Source organism: Vidua chalybeata, chromosome 1 (genome assembly GCF_026979565.1).
Source record: "Vidua chalybeata isolate OUT-0048 chromosome 1, bVidCha1 merged haplotype, whole genome shotgun sequence".
Classification (NCBI taxonomy): domain Eukaryota; kingdom Metazoa; phylum Chordata; class Aves; order Passeriformes; family Viduidae; genus Vidua; species Vidua chalybeata.
Window position 1 is genome coordinate 101,834,575 of NC_071530.1, and position 27,267 is coordinate 101,861,841.

Here is a 27,267-nt window from a genome sequence, read left to right on the forward strand (position 1 = left end):
TCTTTGTAGCCCTCCACTGAACCCTCTCTAGGAGCTCCTTGTCTTTCTAGTACTGAGGAGCCCAGAACTGGACAGAGCACTGCAGATGTGGCCTCACCAGTGCCAAGCAGAGGAGGAGGATCACCTCTCTGGACCTGCTGGCCACACTCTGCTCTCTGCTAGGTCACGGAACCTTTCTCCCCAGGTAACCCCACGACGCCAGCGGCAAGGACTTCTGCGGCCCCGCTACCGCGTCTGGAAGCGACCCCACGGTGACCACGGCGAGCAGCACCTTCGGGGCCCTTCCTCCAAGTGACCCCACAAACTTCCCGGTAGGGGAAGCTCCGTGGCCTCGCCTCAGGCCGTCGGCAGGCGGCAGGAGGAGCCCGAGCCCAAGCCCCGAACTGGCGGAGGAGCGTGGAAGGCAGGTGAACGTGGGCCGGGGCGTGTGGCCGAGCCCGGGCGCTCTCCAGCCCCAGGGCCAGCGCGGGCGGCTCCGGCCGTGAGTCAGAGCGCGGAGAGGGGAGGTACGGCCGCCTGAGCGAGCGAGAGCGGCTCCGCCGGGCGGAGGCGGGGGCAGCGTGTCCGGCCCAGACCCCTCCTCCCGCCTTCCTCCGCCCGCTCCCTCCTCCCTCCCTCCCTGCGCGGCTCTCCCGGGGACGCGGAGAGGCGCCGCCGGGCCCGGGGCCTGGACCGCACGGGTGCCCGCCCTCTCCCACCGCCGCTCCCACCGCCCGGCCGCGGGCTGGATGTAGCCGGGCGCCCCGCGGGGGCTGCAGCAGCAAGATGGCGGGTAGGCATCGCCCCCCCTCCCCCTTCCCGCACACGCCGCCTCCCCGGCGAGACGCCAGCCCTCCCTCCTCTATCCCCCCCTCCTTCTCCTCTCCCCCGCCCCGGCTTCGGGAGCGCTGCCCGCCGCTGTCCGGGCTCGGAACGCAGGGGCTGCGGGGCGGGTCGCGTCGCGTCGGGGGGTGCAGCCGCGGGCGGAGCAGGGTCACGCGTGGCACCGAGGGTCGGCGGGCGCATTGGCACATGGTGCGTGTGTGTGTGTGTCTCCCCCACCGCAGATCTGTCGCTGCTCCAGGAGGACCTGCAGGAGGAGATCGACGGATGTGAGTGGGGACGGGGGGGAGCGGCGGGGCGGCTTTCGGGCGAGGAAGTGGCTTCCGCGGGGGAGCGCCCAGGGTGCATTGTGGGAGGCGGCGGGGAGGAGGAGGAGGAGGAGGAGGAAGAAGAAGCCATGGCCATGCTCCGCGCTTCGCGGTGTCCATGACCCGGTCCCGGTCGCGCGTGGGGCTGCGCCGGGCGGTCCCGCGGGGTGCGTTGGGCGGCGGGCGGGGCGGGGGCGCCGTTAGCGGCCGCCCCGGAGGGAGCGAGGGAGGGGGGAAGGAGGGATGGAAGCAGAGGAGGCTTTGCCTGCGGGGCGGCGTCCCCTCATGGCCCGGGCACGGCAGGGCGCCGGCGGGGAGGAGCAGGAGGAGGCTAAGGCTGCTGCATCTGCAGCAGCATGTGGGTTGCTCGTTCCTTTTATATCTCTGTTTTGTATATCTTTTTTTTTGTGTCCCCCATCCTTCCTTCCTTCCTTCCCTCCACCCCTCCCCCTCAGGCTCTCTCTTGCTTGTGAAGGGTCTGGAGCACATGTCCTGTGAGGAGCTGGGGGTGTTTAGCCTGGAGAAAAGAGGCTCAAGGAGGGACCTTACTGCTCTTTACATCTACCTGAGCGGAGGTTGTGGCCGGGTGGGGGTCGGTCTGTTCTCCCGGGCAACCAGCGATAGGAGAGAGGACATGGCCAGGGGAGGTTCAGGTTGGACACCAGGAGGGATTTGTTTTCAGAAAGGGTGCTTAGATTTTGGAATTGACCGGCCAGGAGGTGGTGGAATCACTGTCCCCGGAGGTGTTTAAGGAAAGTGGAAGTGGCACTCAGTGGCATGGTCTAGCTGACAAGCTGGCATTTGGTCACAGGTTAGAGATGAAGGACTCTGAAGTCTTTTCACACCTAACTGATCTGTGAGTCCTGACCCTGCTGGAGAGATCTGTGGAGAAGAGTTAATGTCAGGGTGCAAAGTCGTAGAATTGTGGCTGGGATGGTGAAAAATTACTAACTCGGGGCTGAGAAGCCTTAGCATGGCAGGCTGAGATGTTACTCAGATGAGGTGTCTGTTGGTCGTGTCGGTACTGAGGGAGCTTCTTGGAAGCAGAGGGGGATGAATTTTGGGTGCAAAGTGAAAATGGAGGTAGAGGCAGGTGCCTGCTGTGGGGGTGCAGACCCCCTGGTTGCTGCCTGAAGGTGTTTTTTTGGCTGTGCAGTCTGCAGGGCATCCTCTCACCGGGGCTGGAGTGCAGGAAAAAACCTTGTGTTTTGTGGCTTACATTTTTAGAGGAGAGCTATTTAAACTTTTCAGGATTTAACTGATACATCTTCTTTTTCACATTTGTCAGCTGACATTTAGAAGGCTCCTATTGTGCTTTGCCTTGCACAAAGAGGGAGCCTTTCCCTCAGGCTTTTTTTTTTTTTTTTTTTTTTAGTTCAGCATGATAAGTCACTGTTTGAAAACTCTCTGTGATTATAGAGGACTTTTTTCAGAAGGGACACACTTAACAAAAAAATGAAGTGCATTTTTAAGTTTCCACTTAGATTATGGTTTTAGTTGACTGTAAGACAGGAATTGAAATTACCTGTAGTCCTTGGAGGGGTGACAGAAGCTGTGGATTCCTGGTGCTGATCTTACTGTTATGGTCTTCAAAAATGAAAAGAAATAAATGCTGGAGATATGACTCAGTCTAGATGAGAGCATCCTGAAGGCAGAAACCATAGAAATACAAAGATTTGAAACCTCATTAAAAATTACTGAGGTTTTGATGGAAGTAGATAAAAGCAAATGTCTCAATACTTATGCATGGTATTTTTGGAGGAAAAAAACCAGGACTCTCTATGAATCAATATGTGGTGTTTGGATGTAGTTCAGTCACACAGTGACTTTTGTGGTTCTAAATTGTACATGATTTTCTTGGGTGGTGTCTGTGTGCCAAAGAAAAATAATACAGATCAAGGAGGCTGTACATATCTAGTCAAAAGTACTGTTTCTTGTGCAGCATTATTTGAAATAGCTGTGTTTTATACCCATATACAACATGTTTTACACAATTATGGAAGTGTTTCCAATTGATTGGTTGAACGTATGAAACAGACAATTAAAAAAATAAGACACAAAGTTGCAACTCCTGCCTGAACCCCACCCTACACTATTCCTCTGTTGTAAATATTTCAAATGTTTGCAGCTCTTTCAAGTAGCAGAGTTAGACACTGGTTTAGAGGTGTATTACTGAAGTAGTAGAATGCAATAGTGATAAAACTGGAAGTGCTGGCAGCTTTTATGTCTGTGTGATTCTGACAGCTGCATTCTTGCTAAAAGTGTGCTAAGCTATATTCAAAGACAAATAAGAGAGAAATTCTTATAGGCATACCTGTAGTCCTGGTGGTATAATTTAGGAGGAGGAATTAGATAAATGTAAAATAGTATGATTGGTTGAGTGGCTATTTTGAAAAGTGAACTATATTTTCAGTACATTTTTGGGCTTTAAAATCTGATATCAAGCAATAGCAAGACATCTGTGAGGGTTTACTGGAGAAATTAGGAGTGTTTAAGACTGGATGCATGTGTCAAGGTCTGGTTTGGACATCTGAACCTGAGTCTCTGATTGTGCATATGGCTCAGGACATTTCACTAGATAGGTATTCATCTGTAGCTCATCAGTGAGCCTAGGTTTGAGTCTGAATCATGAAAATTTTTTGTTGTTGTTGTATTGTTTTGGTTTTTTTCCCTTTGGTAATGAGAATTTCCAGTGTGATTCAGTGTTTCCTCCAAAAGAAGGAATCATTAAGGTGACTTAAGAGCTACCTTTTGTTGTTTATGTTCTAAAGCAATAGGAGAAAGTCCTGGAGCTAAGCAAATAACCAAGCACAGTTCCTGCTAAAAGTAATGAACCAAGCATCTGTGCATCTTTTAGATAGGCAGAGTGAAGAACAGCTGTTTTATGATCTTTGTCTTTTAAGGTTTCTGGAGTCAAGTCTTTCACTGGAAAGTTGGAGTTTAATCAGCAACTTGTACAACTGTAGAATTTGTTCTTCTCCTCATTCATTATGCTAACTTGTTGGAAGCTAATTAACCTGAAATATAGAATAGTAAAATATTATCTCTTTGGAGTACTGTTTTAATAGCTGCTTGTGAAACAAAGTTTACCTTTTCTCTGAAGAAAACTTGATAAATATTTAGGTTAATGAAACATTCTTAGATTTCAGCAGAGAGCAGTAAATCTGCTGTTGGAGTAACGGAGACCTTCAGAATATATGTGGAAGGAATCTGTTAAAAAAACCCAACCTTCCTTTTGTTGATTTGTTTAAGAGGTCAGAGTAAACAAGAGCTTTTATAAGAAAGGCTTTCAGAGAGTGGTTGATAAACCAGCTGGATTGACTTTTAAATAATTAATTTCAGCTTTGGTTTGCATTTCTATTTTGAAAGCTTCATATTATTTTTCTGCTCTTGGTTGCTTGGTAACCACTGGAAAGCTCTGATTTTTTTTTTCTTTTTTTTTCTTCTTGAGGTGAATGCCTACTTTACACCTGGTACATTAAACAGATGATTGCCTTAAGTAGTTACATAGCTTGCAAACGAAATGGCATTTCAGTATTTTTATTTTAGCTGATATTTCACTTCTGTAGATATAGCTCCTGATGTCAAAGGCTGTGATAATAATTGAAGAAATTCTGGTTCTTCCAAAATTCTTTAGGCAGTGGCTTTTGCTTGTTTGAAGTAAAAGGAAAAATAACCAAAACCAAGACAGTGAGTGTACCCTGGCTGAACAAAGGCTAGAAAAGAAAAAATAATTCCTAGATATGAGTTCTTACCATGAAAGACAACTTAATTGACTCTAACCCCCGCAAATAAGGAACATACAATTGCATTTCATTTATGTGAAGATAAAGCTAAGAAGAATACTTGTGTGATATTATCCATTAAAGGAAAAAAAGAATAAAGGCACCTTACTCTAAAGACACCTCACCTCACTCTAAAGACAACAGAGTGAAAATTAAAAAATTCAAAGTGGAAGCCTGAAGAAGAATCTCCATCCCACTACTTGGATTGTTGATTTCCTTGCTCTTCTGTTTGAAATCTTGCACAGTATACGAAAACTCAGGGAAAATCTGGCTTTTATTCAAATCTTTTGTTTTGTGCCTACAAAATCAAAACAGAATAGTATAACTGTCTAAGATAAGTACAGAACAGAAAAGAAAATAGGCAGCAAAAATGGATGAAAAGCAAACGTGGGCTTGTGGAAAATGAAGTGTTCTTTATGACTCTTGCCAGACAGTTTGTGTTTCCCCCTCCCCTGGCTGTTTCTGAAGGCTGAGCTGATCAGTCCAGATAGATGAAATGAAACGTACCATGATGCTGATGTCTTTCAGTCTGACCATTGATGTGTGCAGGATGTGTGCTCTAAAAAATAGAGCCATCTGCAATTAGAATTCAGATTTGAGAAGGGGATAGCTTTATTCAACTCATTATTTTAATTGTGATTTAAATCAGGAGAGAAAAGAAATCTTGATCTGATAACTGGTTTTAATATTGTTTTACATTTGTTTTTGGAAAAAGTCTTTGTCAGTGATAGCTGACAGCTGCATTTGCATGCAATGTCAGGACTTCTGGTAGTTGCCAGATACGTGTATGCTTTGGTGGTTATGTAACTTACTCAGATTTTGAAACTTTACCTTTTGTTGTGCTGACAATGGTGAATTTCCTTTTCCTGTATGCTTAGTTCCCAGATGTTTTAAATAAAAATGCAGAAAATTGAGTTTTAATATCTACACATTGTTTAGACAGGTCTAGTTTAGAACTCTTAAATGGGTTTTTACATATATATATACATACTCCTATGTGCAATAAGGTAGTTTTTGCAATTGGCAAATCTAATGTTACTGTTTGGATTTTACTAGTGGATAAAACAGTTCTAAAAACTAAAAACAGAGTAGTGATGATGCAACATGGCTCTATTTTTATTATTGTGTTCTTTTCCATTGATTAAAAAGGGAGGACAGATCTTCCTAGCCTCTCCTCCCAGCAGGCTTCTCAGTGACTGAAACACTTTTTTAGCTGAGCTGAAGAAAATTCTCTTTGTGCATCTGCAAAAGCTGATGTCAAAAGCTGTTTTATCATTGATGCTATGTTCTTTTTCCAGGTGATGAGCAAATCATCTGGCATTAGCAGTGAGCTTGTGTTGGTTGAATACTTTTAATTAAATTATTCACTTAGACTTTGAGTAGGACACAAGTCTCTTTCCAAATGGAAGCTAATTTAAAAATTTTTAAAGCCTTTTTTAATTATAATCTAAGTTTTAAAATGTTGGGTTTTTTCTTTGTTGTTGTTGTTTTGTTTTTATAAAATCAGTCTGTATTTCCCTGTGGTGTCAAATCACAGTCACAGCTTGATGCTGTGTTGTAGTTTTTATTCTCTGGCACTGAATTATGCTGGCATAACATGCATTCAGTAGATTAAAATTCACCTTCCCTTTCCCACAGCTGTACATAGTAATATCAGAAGCTTTTGCACTGTGGTTCCTTTGTTCCTTCACCACAGAATAAGAATTAGCAGATTTTGTTACACTGGTAGTTGTTTTGTATAGGCTGCACATTGTGTCACTCTTAGACTTAATTCCAGCTCTGAGTATAGCTAAATTTCCAACATGATGTTCAAATACCCTGTTCCAGTACTGAACTTTTGGTCCCATCAGAGTCTGAGCTCTGGTGAAAGAGTTCTGAGATAGTTTGAATTACTGGGTTGGCATTTAAGCACTGCAAAAAAGTAATAACAGAAATTAATGGCAGACTTTCTGTAGTGATTGGAATCAGTTTTCTGGTGTGACTGAGATTCTGCTCCTTTGGGAATCCAATAACCATTCCTTAATGCTAATGAAGCACACTTGTTAAGTCTGTTTTCCCTGGAGATCAGGATTTAATTCTCCCAGCACTTCAGTTCATTTCTTTGTCTTTTAATGTGGTGATTTACCCTCAAAGAAACTGGGGAGACTCTGGTGGATGGCTGTGTCCCCATGGAATTCTGGTGTTAGTGGTCTCAGGTGGGGAATGGTTAGTCTCTCTTTCTCCAGCAACCTCTTAGGATCCTAGAGAAAAGAAGATGATGTGAGGAAAGGATTGTGCTTGATTTGATGTAGGCTAATGAACCTTTCTCGTGCAGCTGCACATTTTTTCTCCATTACACCTAGTAGAGGATTGAAGAAGTAATTTTCTCGGCTTTCAGCTTTCTGAGGCCACTAGCATCACTTCTGATGTGGGAATGTGCTTTTCACCAGCCAACTTTTATTATCCCATCTCTGGCAGGGATCCTTAGTTAAGGTTGCCAGCTTTTTTTTTTCTTTCTTTCTTCTTTTTTTTTTTTTTTTTCCCTTGTCTTATGATTTATCTTCCAGGGTTTTGGATATTCTCCGCCTTCTCCCTTTCTCTCTCACTTACAGCTAAAAAACAGAGGGAGTGAAAGAGTCATGAGGGATCTGGAAATATTCAAAATCCTCAGCTTAAGATAGTGAAACCTTGGTGCTTGCAGTTATTTCTGACTGCTTACCTATTGTGGAGCTGGCAGACTGCAGTGTGTTGAAGCTGAAATGCGTTTCTTTCCTGTGTGCCTATTGCTGCTAAGACTTTCCCTCTGTGTGGGCAGGAGGTTTTCATTGCAAGAGTTATAACATGGGCAGAACTGGATTAAAGGATAGCTTCTGCTTTGAGTGCTGGGGGAACAGTTCCCTCTTTGGAAGAGCGAGACAGGGACAGCTGCCTCTAAAGGTTCCTGGAATATCAGGCCTCCTCTGTCTGCTTTAGAAGGTACAGTAAAAGAGAAACTAATGTGGCTGTTCCTTGGTTTGAGAGGGATGCTGCAGTTCTTTCTGGCAGTAGGGTGTTAAAACCCTACTGGATAGGTTAAAGTGTCAGAGTATGTTTATGAAGGGTTTGTTTGCAACAGTGGAACAACTGCACTGGCAGTTGAGACCACTGGTTTGGTGAGTTTTTCTTACTGTTTTTAAGGTAAAGAAAATAGGCAAATAGTACCATAAATACGCCTTTTTCTCTGTACAGTTTCTGCAAAAGCTAAATAGATTAATGTCTAAAATAGATGTGGTATATGAGTGATATTGCAGGCTGTTGAAACATTTTTCTCTGATAAACAAATCCGCTTAGGGAATTTTTTTGTTGCCATAGTGTCTGAATAGTTCCAAAATATTTGAATGGAGGAGAGACTACCTTTTCCTTCCTCTGTAGCCTACAGGAGGAACAGCTTGATTAGTCTGTAGGGACGCATGCTTGTGCAAGTAATGTAAACATTAAATTGCATTGAAACGAACACCCATGAACACCCCAACTATGTTCATAGTTTTTGTAAGAGTGAATCCACTGCATTCTGTACTGCTCAACCTTCTCCCATAGACCAGTTTTAGACTTTATACTGAGCACAGACAGAAAGAGTGTGGAGAGTTGCAACAGGAATTTCTCTGTATGCCCAGAAAACACAGAGGTTTATCCCACCTAGAGTTTTGAAAGCTGTCAAGCAGCTCTCAAGAACATTGTCTGGGATTTAAGCGGAGAGAGGAAAAGTGCAGTTAGAAAGTTGTGAAAAGGTTTATGTTGCAAAGCCATGTTTTAGAGCTTATAGATGTCCTAGTTGTAGAGCTTGCCTTCTCTGCCGTGTTTAGCCCAAGTAAGTGTATTTTAGTTACTGCAGTGATGCTGTCAAAGTCCCTCCACAGCGGAACAACACTTGGTAGCTGATGTATCATAACTCATGGTGTCACACCAAGCATTGCAAAGCTTGCACAAGTCTTTGTGGTGTGTGCTGGAGTGTTTGAGCTCCAGCTGCTTGCTTCATATCTCTCTTCCTTCTAGTTAGTCTAATGTTAAGGCACATATGGTTTGAACTTGGTGGTTTTGCATATACCAGATACTCAGTTGTGTGGCGGAATTTGAGCATGGCCCCAAATGCAGTGAATGCATGCATCCTGTTGTGATAGGACCAGAGAGAACTTGTTGGTTGAAGATGGAAGTAGGATTTTCCTCCCAGTGCTACAAAATTCTCAGTCAGTCATTAGGTCAGTTAAAAACCCATGAACAGCAGTGCTCTGCAGAGAGAAAAGGGATACCTTTCTTTTGACAGTAATGACCTTGTAGAGGGGAAAAAAGTACCTTAGAGGAACTTCCTACTTAAAGTAGCTGACTTTTGCTTCACTCCGACCTCATTCCACAATTCATAAGTGCATGCAGTTTTTTTGGAAGGGGTAGAAGACAGGGACTTATATAGCAGGGAACTTGAGTGCCTTGGGCACTGTAAGGGTGTGACATGCTCCTTACAGGAAATAGGCAGACAGAATATAAACTGTTGATTGTTTAAACTGGTATCTTGGATATCCTTCTCTTTGTTTCAGTTTCCTCTGGAGCAGCATTTGTTGCAGGTCAAACTGTTAATCGGTAGAAGGTACATTCAGCTGTTGTGCAAATAAATGACTAGTGAGCAATATGAGATAGAACTATTCCTTTTTTTCTCCGAGCAAATCAGGATTTTCAATGCTGCTTGCTTATGCCTGAAAGAAACAAATTTGTGTGTAGCTCCACCCCTTGTCCTTGCTTAAAGAATTCTGTACTGCCCCTTGTTTCCTCTGATGCTTGATGAGAAATGCAGCTGCTGTAGCAGCTTGATAGCTATCTTTTTGTGCAGGCCTTTGCTAAATAAAAAAGTTCTCATAGCCTGTTACATTTAGACAACTGGGTCTTTGAAATTTGTTGTGCCATGCTTGCCTCAGTTTTGTGTGCAAACAGCTGCTGATTTTTTGATTCCTGTGTCTTTCATCTGCTAAGTGCTCCCAGTCCCTAGCTCCCCAAACCTGTACTCAAGCTCTATTTTAAAGAGTTTGCTGGGTCTGTGCTTCCAGCTGTTAGCAACCTCTGCTATCAAAGTGCTGCATAGGGGCCAATGTGGTAATTGCATCAGAGCTGCTTTGCATTTCTACCTTTCTTATCTTCTTCCTTGCTCCTTCCTCTCTACTCCTTCTGCCCAACTCCCAAACCCAGTCCCACCAAACTTGGAGTTCAGACAACAAAGTCTGTGCATACAGGTGTGGTAACTTGACATTCATAAGAGGTTCAAGTCTGATAGTGCTCCATGGTTTGAAGGGCTGTTTAGGTGAGAAACAGAAGGAAAGGGGTGGTTCTTGTTTCTGCTAATATGGTGGGTGGGCTGGAATCTAACATTATCACTTGCAGTGATGACTTTTGCCAAGTAGAATCAGACATCTTGTGGCTTCTCAGTTGCATTTTCAGTCTTGGACTACAGCAGGAGAAAAACAGAGAAAGTAGATTTTAAGTATCTCATGGAAAAAACAGCTCCTGCTTTGTGATGGTAGGTTCTGTGATGACCAGTGAGTGATGCCTGGATGGGGCAGGCACTGTAGTAGAATTCAGCATGACAATCACATTTTGTAAAATTTGTGTGATTGCCATTGCAATAGCTGCTGGTTAATGTTACTGAAGCAGAGCAGTAAATATGTGGTAGCAGATTAATCTGAAATAATGGCACTGATGCTTTGGTCTGTGTTGTCGCCACAGAACCAGAGCTGGGACATCGTGCAGTAGGAAAGGGTTAAGAGTAGTGAGTTCAGCTGTGAACAAATGCAGATGCTTAAGCATTAGTGCTCATGCTGAGGTGAATTTCTCTTTGCAGCACATCAGATGCAAAGTGACATTTCTTACAGAAAGTTACCTGGAAATGAATGTGTTTACAATATGGAAGGGCTGAGAATACTACTTGTGTTCTGCAGAAGTCTGAACCTAAGCTGGATTTATTCTCTTGTAGCATGGAGGGCAGTAATTTAGAACAAAACTTGCTGCTGTTATTTTGTGGTCATGATATCAAATGTCTGGGCTCATAAGATTACAATTCTTGCTTTACAGTTAAGCAGAAAAACTGCTTGCCTGAACAGCAGAACAGAGCTCAGTTCTTTCTGCATATAAGTGCTGTATTATCCTGAATATCCATATGATAACAATTGATGTTAAGTGCAATAAGTAGCATATACTAAAATTGAATAAAAATTTGTCTATTTTAGTAGATATATCTGCCATATACTTTTTGCAGTAGATCTTGAGAACTCTTTGGGGATGCAGAAGATAAAATGAGAGAACTGTTAATATTAGCTGGAAATCCTGACTCCTTAAAGCTGTTTGTTGTTCAGAATTGAAAGTTGCTTATTTTTTTTTTTTAATAGACTTCTTGTCACTGAGTTTCTATGACAAAACAAAGAAGAATATATTTCTGCCATGGGGCTCATAGGAAATACAGAAGAATAAGAAGAATACATATAGGCCTTGTTACTGAACAGTTTATGGCAGAGAATTGTTCCTGCATTATTAAATAAGAAAAGATAGTAGTTATGTTTTTCAAATGTGATTTTGTGCACCTCTCTGTAAAAGATTTAGTATGGGAGACCTTTGTGAAAGATACTATGAGGGTAAGATATGTAGTAGAAAAACCAACTCCCTTGAAAATTGGCCTAGAGGGTGGTTTTATAGGGGACTGAGTTTTAAATGGACCTCTGTACTGTTGTTGTATGCTCAGCCAAGCTTGGCAGTGGTTGACTAAGCACCCCTAAATGTAGGCTGCCTCAGCAAGATTGCTGTATAGTTCACATTAGTTAATAACTGGGTCATATTACTGTTGTAGCCTTGCCATAAACCAGAGGAGAGCTTAAGGGAAACAGGAGAGCTTAAAGCAGGGAATGTTAAAATATGTTTTCACACAGTACAATATGGACCAGGTGCAAGATAGATAGACAAGCTTGAACAGCTTCTACAAAAAAATACTCAAACAAATGTTTTGATAGGAAAATGAAGGTACACAGAGAAGTTACTTGGCTTCTCAAATACAACAGAAGTTAATGGCAGTCAGACGTGGAAGAAAAAGGCAGTACGTGTCTTGTTATCTGATGCTTCCTTGTGTTTGGCAGTCACTGTGTAGAGTTTTGAAGAGAAACTTGCAAACTTTGTCTGGATAAATTATGAATGTATTCATTTTGCTCTGCTTTGGTACTTGAATGTATGGAAATAGAAGCACTGTGGTTGCTTTTGACATCATTGTGCAATTGCTGTTTCTCCTCCTGACACCAGTAGTGACTTTGAACTCCTGGGATAGTGTCTTCTTATGGGAACTCCTGTTTTCTCTAGCTTTACTTCTGCATGCTGGTGTGAGCACGTAAGACCGGATTAGAAGGTAGTAAAGGCTCTGCACTAGCAATAGATTTCAGTGGTGTCTTGTAGCTTATATGCTTTCTGTGGATTTGGTCCGTACTTATATCTATTTGAAAAAGTGCAGAAAAATAAGAAAATTGACCCCTGGTTTTTCTGCAGTAGATAAGTAATACGTGGTCCTGTCACCTGGTTTGCATTCTGAAGTGGGAAGAAATTTGTGTATTCTGCATTTGAATTAGCCAAAATTTGTACTGGTTTTGACTGGCATAGAGTTAAATTTCTCTATAATACCTTATCTGGGACAATGTTTTGGATTTGTGCTGAAACTAGTGTTGATAACTCACTGATGTGTTAGTTACTGTTGAAGACAGGGCTTAAACACTGTCTGCGACTTTTCTATTCCTCATGATGCTCTCCCAGTGAATAGGTTGGAAATGTACATAGTATCCCCATATAAGCTACTATAATGGAGAACTTTATTGCTGTCCCAGCCAAAACCAGTATGCTTATGTTGTTTAAGGGTGTGGTTTGCATTCGTAAAATTCACAGAAGGTCCTGTGGTACTTAGTCAAGTGCTCAAAGTTGGGTGGAAAGCAGAGTAGGGCTGAAGAGGCAGTATTCAGTTAACAGCCTTTTTGGTAACTGTTTTGGTGTAACATGGAGGGAATAGCACAGTGGCTTGGTTTATTGAATAACACAAAATATGTCCTTTATGCATTTTATATGAGGAGTGGTCAGATGTTGGCGATTCATGTTTGTGGCGAGTAGAAGAGAAGCATCCACTTGAGGGGCTTTGTTGGAATGGGAGTTCTTTGTTAGAATGGACTGTCTCTGTTGACTTGGACAGATGTTCTGAAAGTGAAAATAAGTATGTAATGTAACTGTAACAGCACTTTACTAGAGCTGTAATACTTAATGTACTGATTGATGTATTTTTACCACCCTTTCCTTCCCTGTATTAGAGTTGTGTTAATCAAGATGCTGTCATTTGAATGATCTCTTCTGTGACTATGAGCTGAGATGCTGGAATTATTTAAATAATAAATGTTGTTTGGTAGCAGAGGGACATCAAGCTCAATGTAGTGCTAAGCCTAATTTTACAATTCATAAACTCAGCAGAGCTAAATCCACACAACTCACTGTTTGAACTAGTAGGAGACATCAAACAGATAAATTGTAAGCAGATGCTCATATTTTTGTCATTGGTATTTACATCTGATATAGAGTGGATTTAGCAGTTGGGTTGACTTAACTGGTTTCATGAGGCAAAAATTGTAGAAAAATTAATGTAGAGGGTACAAGGAGGAGCATAGAACAAGGCTGAGGTTGAGAACAGGGAAATTGAGTGAGTAAAATTGGTGGTGAATGTAATGGTCAGCATTTTGTTTTTTTGTTATTCATGAGTTTGATAGCTAAATAATTACTGTCAGCAGCATAGTTATTTTTATGTTGGTATTTTGATATAGTTTCTTCAATTTATGTTTTTAAATTTACAGTATGATCAACAGACACTGAAATAGAAAAATAGGACCATGTCATAGAAGTAATTTCACTGTCTAGTTTGGAGAGAAGGAGGCTGAGGGGTGACTTCATCACTTTCTGTAGATTGCTGAGAATGGGAAGTGGAGAGGGAAGTGATTTAAGTTTTGGTCAGCTTTGAGGTGGTTGGGCAGTTGGACTGGATGCTAGTTGAAGATATCTTCAACTGAAGTAGTCTAGGTGTGAGATGGCAGAACAAAAAACACAGAAAAATCCCTGGTCTCAGTCGGATTTGTGGGTTGAATTAAAGGCCTATGAGTCTGTGAAAGGATGTAGCCTGTTCCTTGTTAACTTAACCTGGCATGAAGTCCTAGCTTGGACTATGAGTTCATTTTTACTCGCCTCCCACTTCCTGTGAAAATAAAACAGATTCTTGCAAAAAGCCCAAACTAAACAACAAAAATTAAACCCAAACAAACCCAAACCAAATACAAGTTCAAACAGTTATGTAAACCTGGAGTTGCTAAACACTTTCCCTTTGTATTGCAATAGCTTTTTGCAGCTGATCTTTCTTTTCAGCCTTCCCTTCCTCCCCCTGCAGTTTGTTACTCTATCCTCTACCTTACAAATATCTAACACCACTAATTCCCCTTCTCAGATTACTCTTCCATTTCCTTTGGCTCCTTTCTCTTCCTTTCTCCCATCTCTTAGATTGTTCTTATACACTTGCTCTTTCCCCATCACTTTTTCATTTGATTTCTGGCAGGAATTTCATGTCCTGTCAGCAAATGCAAAATCTGGTCCCTTGTGCAAGAATGGGATCAGTGGATGTCCATGGATTCCCTGTGTAGAAAATAGGAGAATTACTTTGTTGGTAAAAAGGATGCCATTAACTTAGTTTACGTCTAAAAATATAACTCTCCCAGAGCTCAGTGTTTGTCTTTTGACATTTGAAGTACAATAAGGAAGATGTTCAGGCAGTGGTAGCTGTTTATATATTCTGAATGTTGAAAATAATGACACACTATTTGGTAAGCAATTTATATAGCACAGCATAATTGTATGGAGGGTAAGAGGACAATATTTTTTCTTCCTTTTGTAGAATTCATTTTAAAAAAGTCGTTATTGGACTTGTAAGTCTGTCTTCTGATCTCCTCTATTTGCAAGTTATGAAAAGGCGTTTCAGAGATGAAAGCCTTTCAGAGAGATTTGGCAGGACTGGAGAATAGAGGTAGTGTACTGTGGTGTTGTTTTCAGGACTAATGGAGGTGACCGTTCCAACAGGTGATCTCATTTGCAGCCAGAAATGTGTGTTTGCTATGGAACTGAGTTTTAGAGCAGTTTTGAGGACATACGAAAATGAAAAAGGTGGTAATTCAAATCCTAATTCTTAAGCAGCTCTGCAGAACAGGATTGGACTTCTCTCCACTTCTTTGATTCTATGTTGATAAAGGGGTCTGTATATTAAGTTCCCTGATGATTTGCTGGTTAATAATTATGCAGTAGGTGAATTGTGCCCCTTTTATTTTGTAGTCAGATGTAGCAAGACACTGTTTTTTTGACATGCTTGGTTTAGATTTTTCTGTTTTAGAACAAAGTCTTTTTGGTTTGTTAGATCATGTTGTGTAAACTCTGGGCTACCTTCAGCTATGCTTTGAGTACGTGTATTCAAAAAGCTGACTTTACAATTAGATAAGAGTAATTTGCTTGAGAAAAATATAAGGTATAAAAATACTCAGGAGATTTAGTGATGAATCTTACTTGGGAACTTAGAGAAAATGACTCAAAATCCATTTATACATCATCTCTCACACTTGTATAGAAAAGACTTTATGGGGGCTGGGGAAGCTGGTGGGAACAAGGGGTTGCAGTTACTAAATATGTTGTCAATGGGACCTTGCCTAGACTTCTGTATTTCAGACCAACAACAGACATCATTTTAGTGTCAAACTATTGTGATTATAAGGAATATTTCTGATGTCTCTGATAGTTGGTGTGGATGACTACAGCTCAGAGTCTGATGTGATTATTATACCTTCAGCCCTGGACTTTGTCTCACAAGATGAGATGTTGACGCCTTTGGGAAGATTGGACAAGTACGCTGCAAGTGAGAACATATTTAACAGGTATGCTTTTTAAATGTCCTGTCTGGCTAATGGTATGCAAACTATTCATCTGATTGAATCTGACTGAAGTTAATTTGCATGGATTACAAATCATTTCAAAAAACTCAACACCTTTATGAAACTTCAGTTTCCACCCCTCCTTCTGTTTGCTCATACAGTTCTTACTTAGAGCAAAATATTAATGATAACAGAAAAACAGTTCACCTTTTAAGCAACTATAGTAAAGGACTTCTTGAACTTCATTAATTGGAGCAATCATTTAGGTTTTTTTGCAGATGCTAATATTCCCATTGGTACAGGACTGTAAGGTGATAGTAAACTCCATCCATAACACTGTGTGAAAGGAAGTTTAAGAAAATACTTCGTGAACAGTCAGGAGCGTATAATGAACAGCCAAGAGAAACCCAAGAACTTAATTTCAGAATCAATCTCCTCTGTAGTTTACAGTTTGAATATTGCTGCTTCTGGTTATTGAAAGTGAACTTGCCCAATTAATACTGTGTTCTGCATTTTTCCCTTTTTATTTCTGTAATCCACTGAGGTGGTTGTTTCATTTAAAAGCACAGGTGTTGTAGCATACTTCAGACAGGCACACATCCCACCCCATCCCCTTGCACTCAGACACTCTGCTCTCGAATGAAGTTCAAACCCATAGTTTATTTTAATTGGAACTTCAAACAGTAACAGGATCACAGAAATGTATAAAATATGTTAACATTGAGATTTTCTGGTATTTTATTTGAACATGGTTTAGTTTGGGCTTCAAGTAAGCTTTTAATAAAGTGTGTTTGCTTTAATGTTGAATTCTTAGTACAGTAATATGCAGAAGCAAAGTCTGTGATCAACCACCCAATAGGATAGTCTCTGTTTTGTTGTTCGTGGTCTGGGTTGAGAAGGGATTTAGCCCTGTTCTTAACTTTTGTCACGTGAACTGTACTTAAAATTCCACACTACGTGTGTGAACATACCATTGAATCGAAGCTGAAAATTGCAGAATGGTTTTTCTCTTGTTACAACCTGCATAAACCTGTATCCACAGATGAATTCTGAAATACACCTAATTTTCAAATTTTGTTTTTTCCTGAAATCCAAAGTTTGCTGTATTTTACAATTTAAGATGGAATTGGCACTTACTCTACCAGGAGAGAGTTTTTGCATGTTTTGACTTTTCATGGGGAGGGAGGGAAGAGGAGCTTTCAGGGCTCCAGGTGACAATTATATAATAAAAGCCAGTAGGGAGGAGAACAAACTCAGAAACTCAAGTTGCTTGTCTTGAATTTTAACCAAGAATGCTGGTCCTAATATTTTCCTTGCCCACCTAAGAAAAATCTGTGTCTTATTTCTCAGTATGGATTGCATTGGATATGGGCATGCCTAAACTGGAAATCCTTTTAATTGTTCTGTACTTGCCACATTGTTCTGTCCAGCTTTGTGTGTCCTGTGCTTTCCTGCAGGGGAGGGTGGTTGGAATAACTGTAGTTTTTCCTTTGTTTGCTTGTTTGGATTATTTTTGCTGGTACAAACATGTTTTTTAATCCTAGCTCTCTTTGTAGGCCTATTGTGTTGTGTAGCACAAGAAAATATAGGAAATAGCAAATGATAGTTATTAGTGGTATAATTGAGTAGCACTTAGAATAAATGATAGTGACTACTGCAGTCACTTTATGATGATTCAGCATTAGTCAGTCTCAGAATAATAGGAGGGATTTCTGCTAAGCAGAGGAACTGGAGCATTTAATAGGAAAAAGATTAATTAAATTACATTTGTTTATTCCTATGTCTTAGTATGGTATCAGCACATCCAATTACTAATGAGTATTTTAAAAGTTTTAAAATACTATGATTGAGTTAATAATGTTTCGGTTGTTTCTGTGACCTGGAACTTGCATTTCTGTAGAAGCTTCATGTTACGCATTCCAAATTCTTGAAACATAATCATTTAATCCAGGTAAATTAGGGTAAGATTTTTTTTTCCCTTTAATTGGATGAATTTGCTTTTAGTATGGCCGTTCTTAATCTTTCAATTTCATTTTAGGTATTATTTCTCTTTGCATTTGGTTTTATTATCCTTTTCTATCTGGTTAATCATCTACCTGTGCAGCATATTTGCAGTCTGTGATTGTACTGAATGATTAAAACGAAGGGATTTTTAACAACTGCTGCAAAAGTCTAGTCTTCTTTAAGTGGATTCCTTGAGCACTCATGATTTCTCAGCCACTTGTTCTAAGATGGAAATGGATCAGCGTCTGAGTCCTAAAAAATTTCAGGAGATGAGGCTTGGAAATAGGAATGTCTTCTTTGTCTAAATATGTAAGATTTTTGATAGGATTAAATGAAAAAGAGAGAGAGAGAAGTAGGAAAACCTTTAACAGCTTCCGAAGTGGTGAAAGGAGTTGCTTTGTGACAACTGTTGGTATGTTATGGTTTACTTTTTTACTGGTTTAGGTGTTGCTCATGAGCACCACAGATGTTGCCTATGAGAATGGAGGGGAACCTGACAAATACTACAATAAATTACCCATTTTTCTTTAAAATAAGGCAAGTGGGAGTCTGGCTGTGGTGTGATTATTGAAGAGGCAGCCTCCAGACCAGATTTGAGAAGCATCTCTAACAAATGCCTTAATAATCCAACATCACATTGCAGCAAGAGTAGATGTTGAGCAGAAAGCCAAAGCCATCACCCTAAAACATAGGGTCTTGTATCTGGTAGCACTGGTGTGTGTGCATACATACAAGGATGATGATCCCTTTTGTTGCTTGCTTTAAAAAACAGTTGCTAGTGCAGTTTGGAGCATAGCTTTTGTCTCTCTTTTTTTTTTTTTTTTTTTTTTTGTGTTAAAATCCCTTGTATGTTTTTCTAATCTTTATTGCCGTGAACTTGCTTCCATTCCTCATTAATAAGGCTCAGAAGTGTAGAGCTCTCACCAATAATTCTATTTGAATAGTGAGGCACTTCCTGAACACAGATCCTTCATTTTCATAAGCCTATGAGGCGTTATTGCTGCTTTTTCTCTTCAGACCAAAGCACATCTTGGCAGGAAACTCTCCTTCACTCGTATGGTCAGTCTTGGCTATCAAGACTGTATCTGCGTATCGATGTAGATAATTTGAAGCTATCCTCTTGCCAGACTTCTTTGTGTTTTGAAGTATGTCTTTGCTTTTCCCTTGGGAGAATGCTTGATGTCCTTTGAAAAAAGTTTTTTGGTAACAGGCAAAATTCTCATAGAACTGCAGTAAGTGAGGATATATTGGATCTCAAAGAGGGATTAAGCATGTGTGTGTACTCACAGTTTGTAAGTAACACTTTCACAGTAACTTCATTTAACTGTGTATTTCAAAACTGGGACTTGCATGCATGAAGTACACCCACTAGAACAGAGGAATGCTGTAATAACAGGATCCCTCCTGTAATGTTTATGAAAAACCTCTCTAAAACAGTTTTGGGGGATGTCGAGACTACTTTGCCTTATATTCATTTAGATATGGTCAGATTAAAGTTAATTGAGAATTTGATTGTCCATATCTGCAGTTTTTTTTTTTTTTTTTTTGCCTTCTGTCTCTGCAGCCTAGCCCAGCGTAGTTTCTTTTTGGGTATTTTGAGTACTGACAGTAAGGAAATGCTAAACTCATCTGAAGGCATGCAGGTGAAACTATACTGGTTTGGTTCTGACAGGATCATTTCTCATCATTTTAGTATAAATTAGGTTATTTCTCCTGATGTCTGACTTTAGTCTGTTTCTATTTCAGTGTTTCTGATCCTACTGTATGTCAAAAATTAAAATGTAGTAAAAAATTAAACAAACCTCAAAAAGGGTTTTTTTGCACATAAATTTGCAGGTCTGTGCATACCAAATAAATTACTTAAATATAACAATGTAGCTTGAGAAATTTTACCTTTTAAATGTATGTTAAAATTATTTAAGCTGAACTAACAAAGGACAGAACTTTCCCAAAGCACTAAGAAAAGTCGTAATTGCTTTAACAATGCTCGAATGTACTCTGTATATTTAGCCTTTCTTCTTAAGGGTGCAAAGATGTTGATTTTGAAATTGGGAGTTTATTCTGAGTATTCTCTGAGCTTGTTTGGGTTAAACACTGCCAAGCTCAGTTACTACTGCCAGTATTAATTTAAACACAAAATGTCATTGGTGCTCTCGGGCATGTGCTGTGACTCTTGTGATGTCTTGTGCAGGGCTGAGGGTTGGACTCAGTGATCCTTATGGATCCCTTCCAACTCAGCATATTCTGTGATTCTGTGAAATCATGATTTACAACTCCTGAAAAAATGGGCAAAAAAAAAACCCTATCTTTTTTCCTTTTATTTTTCTCTGGGATTGTTTCAGTTTTTTAAACATATGCTTATTAGCTAAATGTATTTCTTGTGCAGATGAAGTAATTTAAATTCTAAAGTAGAAATTTCTTAAAGGCCTAATGATGTTCAAACGGATTTGAATAAGCAAAGCAAAGATATTTATAGTTATTCTCAGAGTATATTGTCACATCCTATATTATGTCCGTGTGTACAGTCTTCAAAATACCTGTCACCTGCATGTGGACATAAAGGCATGGTGTTTGTAATCCATTCCCATTTTGTCCTGCTGCTAATTGCAGTTAAGTCTTCCTACAAGATATCCTGTCAGTTTTTCCTAATGTTGGACAGGCTCATGAAATTTTGAATTTTGCTAAATATCCTCCACTTCTGCACATAATATTGGAAGTACTTGTACTACATGCTACATTGCAGCCTTTGACCTCTGGCCTTTCTTTGGTGTGTAAACTGTTTAATGGATAAATAGATGCATAGCTGCTTAGGTGGCAGTCACAGACCAAGCACAGCTTGGCAGAACTAGATCACAGGCTATAAGAACATGAGTGGCCATCATCTCCCAGAACCATGAATGGATGAATAAATGGAGTGAGTTTGTGTTTACTCTGTGATTACTGGCTGCCTATCCAGTTAGGTTTGCTAACATGAGTTTATCTTACTCTGGTGCACTTCAGTGTTTTGCTTTTTACCAAAATTTGCTTATTGTGAAGTAGATCCACTGATTCCTTTACAAGCTAAAGAGGGAAATACTATCTGGATGCAGGTGGGGGCCATCCTACATTTAGTGCATGGAATAAATTGAATGGGTTTAATAGATAGGTCAAGTCTACTTCAGGTTAGGATTTCTGTTTTCATCTCCTCCTCTTGAGCAGGTTTATGGCCTTCTGCATAACCACATGTCCAACCCACAGGAGCTAGTGAAGACACTGTGAGATTCAGTCACTGCAGTCCAGCTCTGTGAGGAGATGAGAGTCTTCTCAAAACTCCCAGCATAGTAGAGAGCCATTCCATAGTCCCCAGGAGTCAGATGGGATTTTGAGCTGTATATTAGATGGGTTCTAGTGCTGTTTACTGTGGTTCCTTACTTGCTGAGACTCAGTGGGTTAGTTGACTTTTCTGTCACTTTCCAAGACTACATTTAATATGTAGGAGACACGTGTCCACATAGGCTGGTTTATGAAATTGCTTCATCTGTTCCTCTTCTCTTTTCAGAGGTGTCCAGCCCTTTAAAAAGACCAAGTCAACTCTGCTTCTAGGTTAGTGTGTCATGCAGTCTGTTTCCCTCCGTTAGGGTTTTTATGGCTGAATTTTAACTGCGTATCAAGATCTCTGCTGAGAGATATACTTCTGTTGAGTTGAAAAGAGTGAGGGAGAAGAAATTCGTTAACGGCAAATGATTTCTGCAGTTTGTTTTTTTAGAAGATTTTATACATCTGTATGTCAAAACAGTTTAATTTAAAATAGTTCTGCAAGTGGCCAATGTGAAATATTTAAATTACTGATTTTCAGTAGGAGAAAATGTGTGCTTAGCTTTGGGAATGCAGAAATGCTTTGGGAATGCAGGAAACCTCCTGCCTTTGTCTGATTGCATGGAATTGTGAAGTTCTTGAGCTTCCCTTGTGCACTAGGAATGTAACCATCTGTTCTCTTACCAGTTGTTGACCACTGCTCACATTCACTGCTTGTAGTGAATATAATAAAGTTTAGGTATGCATCTGCTCTTGTCTACAGCACTGCTGTTTGTCAACAGTGCTTCTACCTAGGCTATATCCTAGGAGTGTTTCTGTCCTTCAGTTCTGGAAATACCTGGCACTTGACACTTGCTACTTCAGTGTTTAGTTGAGTTGCTCCAGGGCATTACCAGATCTACCAGTGTCTTGGACACTGTTCTTTGGCTCATTTCCATTCCATTATCCAGGGATAATTCTGCTCTCTGAACTGACAGGTAGGGTGTTATCCAGTATCTATGTTATCCAGTAGGGTGAGAAAAGAGTTATGCCATTGCAGGCTGTTTTTAAGGAGAAAGGTTGATTGCCACACATTCCCAGCTGCATTTACGGCTAGCTAGGTACATGATGGGTATGACTTTGTAGCATAGGTTGCGACAGAACCTCAGAGGACAAAATCCCAAATCTGACTATATCTTGTCACTCATAAATTAATCCATAGAAAATTTTCTTGTGCATTCGAAATAGTAACTGAGTTGATTGACTTATTTCATATTTTCTTAATGTTTCTACTTTGCTTAACATATGTCTCAGGTACACATGGGTTGGGTGGGTTGGGTAGTACGTGTTATTTTCACAGTATGTACCCACCGCTCACAGTACATACCTATAGCATTCAAATGAAGTTTGACTTCCAAATGGCAACCACCATTGGTTTAAATGTCAACTGTAACACCATTGGTATGAAAATCTTCGGCGTGAGTGTTCATGCTTTTGTGAAATAAATTCAGAGTTCTGTTTAAAAACATTTTAACAATACTAGTGTTACTTTGCTTTGTATGGAACAAATTAGGGACTTCATAGATGAGGATGGAAGGCTGATTCTGACTTCCTACCATTCAGTTTATGTTTGCCCACTTCGTAGATGATTACCATTTCTGGTCTTGGTGGCTGGTTTCTCTTCTCCTTGTAAATGAAAGGGATACTTTTAATGTTATATTTAAGGCTTACAATTCTTTAAGATTATGCCAGTTATCAGAAGTAAGAATTCCCAAAGCAGGACTAACTAAATTTACTATAATTTATAAATTAAATTTAAAGTGAATATATATGAAATTCTATTTGGTGTAAGAAACTTGTATGATTCGCAACTTTTTTATTTAGCTGTATTTCTGGACACAAATAATGCTGATTTTTAATCTTTCTTGTAAACTAGGCAAATGGTGGCTCGAAGTTTGCTGGACACTTTGAAGGAAGTCAGTGATGATGAGAGAGATTGTATTGCTGTGTTGGAGAGAATCAGCAGATTAGCTGATGATTCAGGTAGGTAGCACTAAACATTTTACTGGGTTGATGTGGGAAAGTCAGAGCTGCTGAACATGTGTTTAACACAGGAGCAGTATGTTCTTTCTCCAATATTCAAACTAGGCTTCTGCAAATTCAATAAAATAGTGTAAAATTTAGTTTTTCTTAATCATCTCCCAAAGATTACTTTTTTCCCCTACTATTTTCATCAACAGATTTACACCCCATCAAAATGTAGGACTGCAGCTTTACAACAGTATATTTTTTTGTATCTTTTAGTATTTACTTTAGCTACTCAAAACATCTACGTGATTGTTTTAGATTTGTAGATCAAGATTAGTTTCTTTCTTTTAAAATAAACTTGGAAACCATCTGTGCAAAACTCCCATAAGTTTTGATAGAATTAAATGCTGAAGTTGTTCCTTTATACCCTTTTGGGCAGCCAAGTGTGCAGGTAAGAGAAGCAGCAAGAATTGGTAAAGGTGCAAATATAGAATCAGACAATGGTTTAGGTTAGAAGGGACCTACCATGGACAGGGACACCTTCCACAAAACCAGGTTGTTCAAAGCCCCATCTAGAGCCTGATCTTGAACACTTCCAGGGATGAGGTGTCCACAGCTTCCGGGTAGCCTGTTCCAGTGCCTCACCATTCTCATAGTGAAGACTTTCTGCTACCTGCCTTCTTTCAGTTTGAAGCCATTACTGTTTGTTAAGTCACTACATGGCTTTGTGAAAAGTCCCTCTCTAGCGCTCTTTCAGGCCTCCTTAGGTCCTGGAAGGCTGCAGTAAGGTCTCCCGAGAGCCTTCTCTTCTCCAGGCTGAACAGCCCCAGCTCTATCAGCCTTCTCTCGTAAGACAGATTATCTCTCTGATTAGTTTCATTACCCTCCTCTGGACTTGCTGCTACAGGTCTACATCCTTCTTATTTTGGGGTCCCCAGAGCTGGATGCAGCACTCCATGTGGGGTCTCACCAGAGCAGAGGAGCAGAATTCCCTCCCTCATCCTGCTGGCCGATTTTGCTTTTGATGCAGTTCAGGATGTGTTTGGCTTTCTGGGCTGCAAATGCACATTGCTGGGTCATGTTGAACTTCTCATCAACCAACACCTCCTAATCTTTCTCCTCAGAGCTGCTCTCAATCCATTCTCTACTAACCCTGCATTGGTACCAAGGTTTGTCCCAGCCCTGGTGCAGGACCTTGCTCTTAGCCATGTTGAAATTCAAGAGGTTTGCATGGGCCCACTTCTCCTTCATAAAGGTCCCTGTGACTGCTGTCCCTTCCCTGCGGCATGTCAATCCCACCACAGAGCTTGGTGTAGTGGGCAGACTGCCTGAGGCTGCTCTCCATCCCACTGTCCATGTCACCCACCAGGATGTTGAACAGTGCTGGTCCCAGTATTGACCCCTGAGGAGCTCCAGATGTCACTGGTCGCCCCTTGGATATCCAGCTGTTGACCACAACTGTTTGAGTGCAACCATCCAGCCAGCTGTTTATCCACTGAGTGGCCATCTGTCAAATCTTTGTCGCTCTCATTTAAAAACAAGGACTTAAGGAGATAGTGTCAAATGTTTTGCAGGTACATGATGTCATTTGCTCTTCCCTTATGCACCAATACTTTAACACCATTGTAAAAAAGCCAACAAATTTGCCAAGAATGGTTTGGCCTTAGTGAAGTTGTGTTAGCTCTTACGCATTACCTCCTTATTTTTCATGTGCCTTCTCACAGTTTCTAGGAGAAGCTGCACCATGATCTTGCTAAGGCACCAAGGTGAGACTGGCCTTGTGTCTTCTTTTTTTCTCTTTTTGAAAATGAGGGGTTTGTTTTCCCTTTTCAGGTTGATGGGTACTTCCACAGTTCTCAAATCCAATGGATAGTGGCTTAGCCACTTCTTCCACCAGTTCCCTCAGGACCTGTGGATACACTGCATCAGATGCTGTGAACTTGTGCACCTTCAGGTTCCTTAGACAATCTTGAACCTGATCTTCTTCTGTGGGCAGTTCTTCATTCTCCCAATCCCCACCTTTGCCTTCTGGGACTCAGGTGGAGAACTTGTCAATGAAGACTGAGATAAAAACATAATTGAGTACCTCAGCCTTCTCCATGTTTGGGGTAACCAGGTCTCTCACTTTCTTCTAGAGAGGGCTCATATTTTCCCTAGTGTTCTTTTTTTCACTGGTGTACATATAGAACCTTTTCTTGTTGCCCTTGACATCCCTGACCAGTTTTAATTCTTTGAGGCTTTAGCTTTCCTAACCCAATCCCTGGCAGCTTGGACACTTTTTCTGTATTCCTCCTAGGCTACCAGTCCTTGCTTGCACCCTCTGTAGGCTTCCTCTTTTTTGCTTGAGTTTGTCCAGGAGCTCCCTGTACGTCCGTGCAGGCCTCCCAGTGTTTTTGCCTGACTACTTTTTTTTTTGTTGGGATGTTTCGCTCCTGCACTTGGAGGAGGTGGTCCTTGAATATTAACTAGCTTTCTTGGGCACCTGTTCCTTCCAGGGCTTTATCCATGGTACTCCACCAAGCAGATCCCTGAAGATACCAAAAATCTGCTCTTGAAGTCCAGTGTAGTGAGCTTGCTTGTGCACCCTCTTTGCTAAGAGTAGGAGGGCTCTGTAGATCCAGTGTGCCTGTTGCTAATCAATATATTGGGACTGCTGAGTGTTTGGAATAAAAGGCAAAAGCAAGAGAAAAATGAAAAACAAATACGAAAGAAAAGGAGTGCTTAAAAAGTCATGGGGAAGTGGATGAAGGGAATAATGATGTGGACAGAGCTGTGACAAAATTCTGGCATAAAGATTATCCAGAAAGAATTAAGGGCATGATTTCAAAATAGCTGATACATTTGACATACCAGAAGGAAGAAAGTCTAGCAACAGAACATCAGAAAAGGTCTGGTCATTTTTGTTATTGATGTGCTATGGAGAGAAATTTGTATTAAGTCTTGAATGATTCTTTCTTCTATTTAATGTCTGTTGTTTTTTCTCCCTTCTTCTGGAACTACAGAATATAATGCTTTCCAAGGGTAAAAATATATTCTGCTGATTTTTGTTATTCTGTCTTAATTTAAAATGCATGGTTTTATTTTTCTAAGGGAATGTCCTTGTTTAGCCAGGAAAAGTAGCAATGTTGTAAGCATTACATAATTGTATTGAGTACCTCTCCAACGATTCTTTAAAAAGGAAAAAGTCAGTATTCACTTACAATAAAATGTGTCTTTAATTGAGAAGAGTGGCATGCTACTGTTTATAGAGTGCTTTCCTAGCAAAGCTCTGCTTCTGAAATCTGCATATATGATTGCCTCTTTGTGTGGCCCTGTGAATAGTTTTGAGCATCAGAAACTTTCTGAAGCTCCACTTCAGTTCAGAAAATAGGACAGATGTGTCCAAGGGAAAATGGCTTCTTGTAGCCTTAGGCTTTTCATTGGTGACCAACTAAGCGTTTCAAATTGAAGTTTATTTAGGCAGAAGTGTAGTGGAAGCCAAGAGTTGAGCTCAAATCAATTTGTTGCCTTTAACAAGGGTGGGGTACATTTTTAGTCAGGGCTGATATTTTCTCAGCGTCAGTAAAAGCAGCAGTTCAGGCTTTTCCTGCATTGTAGAAGTTGTCTCAGATCTGCCAAACTAGTAGCGCTGGATTCTGCAGCTGCCCCACAAATTAAATTTCTGCAAACTTAACTGTGAGTCTTGTGCCTCGAGCAGTTGCAGTATTGGATTTGGCTGGTTTCGGTAAGACAGGTTATTAGAATATCCTTGTGTTATAAACCATGTGAAAATTCATTAGGGAACTTGATCTGCTTTGTATCTTCTTAATATATGGGCTTGACTGTAATTCATATTGCAGCACAGTGGGTTTTGGGTTGGTGTCTTTTTTTTGTTTGGTTGGGGTTTTTTTTTGGCTTTTTGATTTTGTTGCAGGGGTTTTGGTTTTTGTGTGTTTATGTTTAAGGTTGTTACTATTAGAGTTGTTAATTTTTGTCTTGCTTCTTGCCATTTATAGTATATTTTTTTCCAATTTGTCCATAAAACATAAAAGCCCCTGAATTTGGAATAAGAAAACATTGTAAAAGTGCCTGTGTGTTTTAACT

General features: G+C 40.6%; 1 protein-coding gene across 4 annotated transcripts in view; it reads left to right on the forward strand.

The window, feature by feature from the left end:
• Positions 1-413: 413 nt before the first annotated feature.
• The window catches only part of PPP4R1 (protein phosphatase 4 regulatory subunit 1), a 65,017-nt gene continuing 38,163 nt past the window's right edge, over positions 414-27,267 (forward strand). The window contains exons 1-4 of one of the 4 annotated variants that reach the window (XM_053962893.1): positions 414-772; positions 1,047-1,091; positions 15,747-15,882; positions 23,093-23,199. In XM_053962893.1, coding sequence (XP_053818868.1) covers positions 766-772; positions 1,047-1,091; positions 15,747-15,882; positions 23,093-23,199 — 295 coding nt within the window. In that variant the 5' untranslated portion in view covers positions 414-765. Of the gene's footprint in view, positions 773-1,046; positions 1,092-1,347; positions 1,489-15,746; positions 15,883-23,092; positions 23,200-27,267 lie in introns of those variants that run through there. The other 3 variants (XM_053962902.1, XM_053962876.1, XM_053962885.1) reach the window with 3 other exon arrangements.